This window comes from Eleutherodactylus coqui, unplaced genomic scaffold (genome assembly GCF_035609145.1).
Source record: "Eleutherodactylus coqui strain aEleCoq1 unplaced genomic scaffold, aEleCoq1.hap1 HAP1_SCAFFOLD_99, whole genome shotgun sequence".
Lineage (NCBI taxonomy): Eukaryota > Metazoa > Chordata > Amphibia > Anura > Eleutherodactylidae > Eleutherodactylus > Eleutherodactylus coqui.
The window spans coordinates 240,965-247,118 of NW_027102144.1; the positions used below are offsets into that span (position 1 = coordinate 240,965).

General features: G+C 54.3%; 2 protein-coding genes across 2 annotated transcripts; both read right to left on the bottom strand.

Moving 5' to 3' along the window:
- Window positions 1-472, bottom strand: LOC136598627 (histone H3). The gene has a single exon (XM_066588734.1). It carries the CDS (start codon window positions 470-472, stop codon window positions 62-64), a length of 411 nt encoding a protein of 136 aa, XP_066444831.1. The 3' UTR covers window positions 1-61.
- A 616-nt stretch (window positions 473-1,088) lies between these two features.
- On the bottom strand, window positions 1,089-1,780 carry LOC136598636 (histone H1B-like). The gene has a single exon (XM_066588742.1). It carries the CDS (start codon window positions 1,763-1,765, stop codon window positions 1,109-1,111), a length of 657 nt encoding a protein of 218 aa, XP_066444839.1. The 5' UTR covers window positions 1,766-1,780; the 3' UTR covers window positions 1,089-1,108.
- Window positions 1,781-6,154: the final 4,374 nt, after the last annotated feature.

Consider the following 6,154-nt stretch of genomic DNA (forward strand, 5'->3'; position numbering starts at 1 on the left):
TGAGGAGGATTTGGTGGCTCTGAAAAGAGCCTTTGTGTTCCATGCGGTGCCCAGAGCAGATCTAAGCCCTCTCTCCACGAATCCTGCGGGCCAGCTGGATGTCTTTGGGCATGATGGTGACCCGCTTGGCGTGGATGGCGCACAGATTGGTGTCCTCGAACAGTCCTACCAGGTAAGCCTCGCTGGCCTCCTGCAGGGCCATGACCGCTGAGCTCTGGAAGCGCAGATCAGTCTTGAAGTCCTGGGCGATCTCTCTCACCAGGCGCTGGAAGGGAAGCTTACGGATCAGCAGCTCGGTGGACTTCTGGTAGCGACGGATTTCACGGAGAGCCACTGTACCTGGACGGTAGCGGTGAGGCTTCTTCACTCCGCCGGTGGCAGGAGCGCTCTTCCTGGCGGCCTTCGTAGCCAGCTGCTTGCGGGGAGCTTTCCCTCCGGTGGATTTACGAGCGGTCTGCTTGGTTCTGGCCATAGCTCTACTGTAGAGATGCACACAGATGTGATATGATGGGAGCCGTAAAAAGAGCAGAGCCTTTATACCCTACTTGCTCTTCCCTATTGGCTCTTAGAAAGAACGCCCCCTACATCTCATTGGCTTTTTCGAACAAACCACTAGCCCGCCAAAACGCTTGATGCCTGCGACCAATCAGCGTTCGGCAGAGGCTTGCCCTACCTCAGCATGATACGTACGGGTGTCTGTGAAATCATGTTCTCAGCTGCTTCCCTGCATTGATATGTCCGCAGAAACACACACTCCACGCTGCACGGCAGTCTCCCCCACTAGAAGCTGTGCTGCTTTTATGGGAAATGCATTAGGTCGGCGAGTCCCCTCCCTCTTCACACTCAGCCCGGCATCCATACACACGTTGTATAGGTCACAGTGCCCAACAGTAACGGGGGTGATGCGGCGACAATGTCTCGTATTACTCCCCCTCTATAGCCTCCCCCTCGCTCCCTAGACTCCCAACTGATATGAAGTCCCCTGTAGCCGCTATGGGGGCGCTGCTATCTAGAACAGAATTCGAGGCAGTGATAATACAGCTCTGCGGTGAGAAGGTGGCGGCTCTGAAAAGAGCCTTTGTGGGGTAAATGCACGGGCGGCTTCAGCTTATTTCTTAGCCGCACTCCTCTTGGCTTTAACAGCCTTCTTAGCCGGACTCTTGGCAGCTTTGGGTTTGGCCGCCTTCTTAGCCGGACTCTTCGTCACCTTCTTGGGCTTTGGGACGGCCTTCGGCTTTGAGGCTTTCTTCGGGCTCTTGGCCACTTTCTTGGCGGCGGCCGCTGCAGGTTTCTTTGCTTTTTTCGGGCTTTTGGCCGGAGCCTTCTTGGGCTTCTTAGGAGATTTCGCCGCTTTCTTGGCTCCAGCGGGCTTCTTGGGCTTGGCCGCAGACGCTGGCTTCTTTTTGGCCGGCTTGTCCTTAGTCTCCTGCTTCTTGTTCAGCTTGAAGGAGCCGGAGGCGCCGCTGCCTTTCACCTGGAGCAGGCTGCCCTTGGTGACCAGAGACTTGACGGCCAGCTTCAGGCGGCTGTTATTCTTCTCTACATCGTACCCTCCGGCAGCCAGAGCCTTCTTCAGGGCGGCTAGAGACACCCCGCTGCGCTCTTTAGAGGCGGACACGGCTCTGACGATCAGCTCCGACACGCCGGGACCGGAGGACTTCTTGCTTTTCTTGGCGCCCCCTGCGGCGGATTTCTTCGGCTGCTTCTTGGATTTGGCAGCCGGCTCGGCGGCAGGAGGAGCGGCGGCTGGCGCGGTTTCTGCCATTGTGTGCTGCGGAAATCAAATAGTAAAACTCTCCTGGAAGAGAAACTCTGAGAGCGGAGCTGGTGGCGCCTCTTATATGTACAGCGGCCGCGCTCATCACTCTCTGACATCTCATGCAACCGTTTACAGCCGCCGCTGGCGGAGGTTCCGGGGAGGAGCGGAGAGGAGGCCACGAGATCTTCGCCATAGTTCTCCCGATCTGCACATCACCGCCTATCTGCGGAGATAAAACCGCTGCGGGAGCGCCTTCCCTCTATTCCCGGCCCTTGTCACCATCCCCGGGATCTACTCCACAATCTTCATCGTGCAGAAGCTGATTGCACAATGCGAGGACGACCTGGAGCTGCCGAGAGCCCAGAGGTGTAGCACAGGCGGCGCCTCCGCTCACTGCCAGCTCCCGGGTGCTGAATGTATACTGTATATACTGCAGACTTCTCTATACTGCGGCGCAATGTAAGATGAGGAAACCCAGTACCCCCCTGTACACTCAGACGATCGGGAATGCCACACGTTATCGTCCCTTTAATACCCCGGACATGATGGGTGTGGTTGTCCACAAGAAGAAGCGATTCTTCTTCTCTGCAGGTGCATCTCCTCCCGCGGGCTGCTGCCCGTTCTATATCATCCCAGGGATATCATGTGCTGGACGTGACGGCCATTGCATCGGCTCTGTAGTTCCCATCAATCGTTGACGGTGAAGATGGAACTTGGGATTCTGCTGAAGAGCGGTGGCATCTAACAACGCTCTAATCGGGATGTAGATCGCCAAGAAATGACGCCTGAACAAAGCCTTCTACCCGCGGTTCTCCTGCAGCCGGCGATGGCCTGTCAGTCACTGATGCCCGAGCGGAGCAGTAATACAGCGGGACTCTCAGCGCCAGATCCAGTGCCGCAGTCGGTGACATCGTACAGAACCCGCAGGGAGGGTTCTACTGTAGATCCCCGGGGCAGCAGATGTTGTACAGTGTCCGCTGGGATTCCTATGGCAGAGCGTGTTGGTCCAGAAAGCTTTCACAGACCCTGAAGGACCATCGGTACTGTGAGACCCCCCGCTTCTCCCACAACCCGGTCCCATATACCCCTCCAGATCGCTAATCAGCTCTTCTATTTAGCGCCCAATGAGGCTACCCAGAAAAAGAGCAGTGTCAGGGGCAGCTAGTGGAGCTCTTGTAGGCAAGCCACTGCTCCGGCCGAACAAAAGCAGCGCACAGTCATCGGCAGAGCTGGCCACCAGCGACGCCATGGACAGCGAGAGCGGGGTTCGCCGTGGCAGCGGCGCTAGTGCCATCGGTGTACGGGAGCGGAGATATGTGAGCTTGCCAGGGGAATGGGCGGTACATGTGGGGAGGTGTGTGTGCGGCAGCCGGTCCACCGTCGTGCCCCTCGCCTAGACGTACCATCTAACTCAGGGCTCCCAACCCATGTTTCCACCCTTACATCCGCGGGAGACATAATGCACCAGGGCCGCTCAGCTGTAAGTGAATAGGAGCAACGCAGATGGTACGGCATCAGTACACCTGTAGCTGAGCTCCGTCTCCCGGCCGGCCTCCAGCTTCCTTCTCAGTACAGTAGGGTCACTCCGGCTTTGCTGCACCTCATGCCCTCCCATGAACCCTCCTCCGGGCAGGTGTGAGGGGAGGGGGCAGCGCTCTCTAGGACGGGCTCTCCTAGCTGCCTCGGACGCTGCTCTTGTTCTATGTATATGTGATGCCTCCGTGGGGAGGAGAGGATAATAAATACCATCGGGTGCCATCAAGAAGCTTCACGGAAGACAGCTCCCTGTCCGGGCTGCCCCATGCGTGACTTCCCACGGGACACCGGCCTAGCTATGTACATTTAACCCTTAACCCACTAGCCTCCGGTCACTGTATCTACCCGCAGTCATACATGTAAAGGCAGTAGCCGCAGTACACAGTGCGGCCGGCGGGTCAATAATCTGCTCACAATGACCAACATGGACATACAATGGAGAACAATACAATAAATGAGTTCTGAATGTAATGTTTATGTAAAGGTCGCCGTGTCCGTACAAAGGGTCTAGTGTTCTTGTGTCACATTGTGTGCAAGTAGTAGCGGCAAAGGGAAACCTTTAGGCTGATATCTTGTCACGGAGTGTTGTTCAATCTTTGGCAATCCGGACTGATGCCCCAATAATAGTCGGCCCTGATATATGCACCCCGTCTACCCTGATACCCTGCCTCCATGACCTTCACATCTTGGTGGGATCGTCCACCTTGCTCATGGCTGAGGGCACCAAGGTTTTCCGGGAAGTTACCACGATGGCTGAGCAGAAAATGCCTCTCGCTGCTGATGTTGCAGCATTGTGTAGATTCGGACAAACTGCGGACAAACCCTCATTAGCAAGGCACACTTTAGCTAAGCACCACACTACCTCCAACCAAGCACAAGCACTGCCTGCGGGACACATCGCTGCCTCTTCTCCTGGGTCACATGCTGCCCAACCCCCACCCCGCACCACCCTGCGTCTGCAGCGCACACAAAAGTGAGACATTGACGTTTGATCTTCATTCCAATCCTGTGCCACCTCCGTCAGGAGCTGCAAACGTGGGCATGCGTTACATAGCAATGGGGAATCCATGTGCCCACACAGTATTCATTCTGTCTAGGTGTCGCATAGCTCAATCGACACAGCAAGGGGAAAGCCATCTGCACTCTGCCCTCTACCCAAGTCAGTCAGTGTCTTTGTGCCAGACAGGTCAAACACTGCGATGGGAACTAAGTTTGCACCAACAGCTTGGGTGGTTCCTAGGCAACCCAAGACATGAACAATAAATAAATCAGAGCGGCCAAACATGGCAGACTTGGACCGCGCCAACGACATAGGCCTCGGCCAACAGCTTCAGCAATCGTAGGCATGAAGCGGACTTCGATGCTAGTCCCTCTGCGACGGGCTCATCAAATCAGTTAGCTTTCCTTTCACCGCTCCAATGACTGGATTAGCAGGGAAAAGTTGCACAGCCCCAACCTGGCGCAGTTGCAGTTCCCCCGGGACATAGTCCTCGGCCAACAGCTTCAGCATTCATAGGCAGGAAGCGGACTTTCACTGCACCCAGGACATAGGCCTCTGCACAAACCCTCAGCAATCGTGCGCCTAGAGCGGACTCCAATGCTAGCATAGCTGTGAACGTCTCATTAGCGCTGTATCGCTCCTCTTGTTTGTCCCAATGCAGCGCCCCGGATAGCTGAGGTAACGTGAGATAAAATACAGGTTGGCTTCGGCCCACACTGCATGCTAGTCAGTCTGGCCTTTTTTCATAGTCACAGGCAGGTACAACTCCGCTATGGGAAGTCTGGGTTGACCCACAGCATGGGTGGGTCCCAGGAAGTACACAAATAAATCCCATTGCAGTGCCCCCAGATAGCTGAGCTAACGTGAGATAAAGTACAGGTTTGCTTCGGCCCACACTGCATGCCCTAGTCAGTCTGGGTTTTTTGGGGGGTCAGATACGTAGAACACTGCGATGGGAACACTTAGTGCACCCATACTATACACAGACCCCTGTAATATTCCTGTAGCAAAGGTATAAGCTGACCCCACTAACAGTTATGCTGCAGAAGTCCAGGGAGACCCTATTAACACTTCTGTAGTAATAGTATAGACGGATCCCAGTAACATTTCAGTAGCTGCAGAATAGGCAGAGCCCAGTAACATTTCAGTAACAGCAGTATAGGCAGAGCCCAGTAACATTTCAGTAACAGCAGTATAGGCAGAGCCCAGTATTAGTAACATTTCAGTAGCAGCATTATAGACAGACCCTAGTAACATTTCCATAGCGGCAGTATAGGCAGAGCCCAGTATTAGTAACATTTCAGTAGTAACAGTATAGACAGACCCCAGTGACATTTCTGTAGCAGCAGTATAGGCAGAGCCTAATATTAGTAATTTTTCAGTAGTAACAGTATAGACAGACCCCTGTAACATTTCCGTAGCAGCAGTATAGGTAGAGCCGAGTATTAGGTACATTTCAGTAGTAACAGTATAGACAGACCACAACAACATTTTAGTTGCAGAAGTATACACAGACCCCAGAAACATTTATGTAGCAGCAGTATTGGCAGATCCCTGTAACATTTCTGCAGCTGAAGTATAGGCAGGCCCCTGTAACATTAATGCAGTTACACTCCTCTCCTTTGGCCCAAACAAGTTTCTCCGATAACTGTGGTAACACAGGAGAAAGCACATGATGCGCATTGCTGATCCCCTGACCCCAAGCGGGAGGAGGTGGCATTACAAGGCCAAGACACCATGACCAGGACCCGCTATAGTCTGTGTGGGAAGCATGCTAGCGGGCCCAGGGTCAGGCTCGGTTCCAAGCCTCCACCTTTGTGACCCAAGGTGCCCTGAGTTACATAGCAACAAGAAATCCA

What these genes read in the sequence shown, in the direction of transcription:
- LOC136598627 (XM_066588734.1), bottom strand. Translation starts at nt 472, where the DNA reads ATGGCCAGAACCAAGCAGACCGCTCGTAAATCCACCGGAGGGAAAGCT.
- LOC136598636 (XM_066588742.1), bottom strand. Translation starts at nt 1,765, where the DNA reads ATGGCAGAAACCGCGCCAGCCGCCGCTCCTCCTGCCGCCGAGCCGGCT.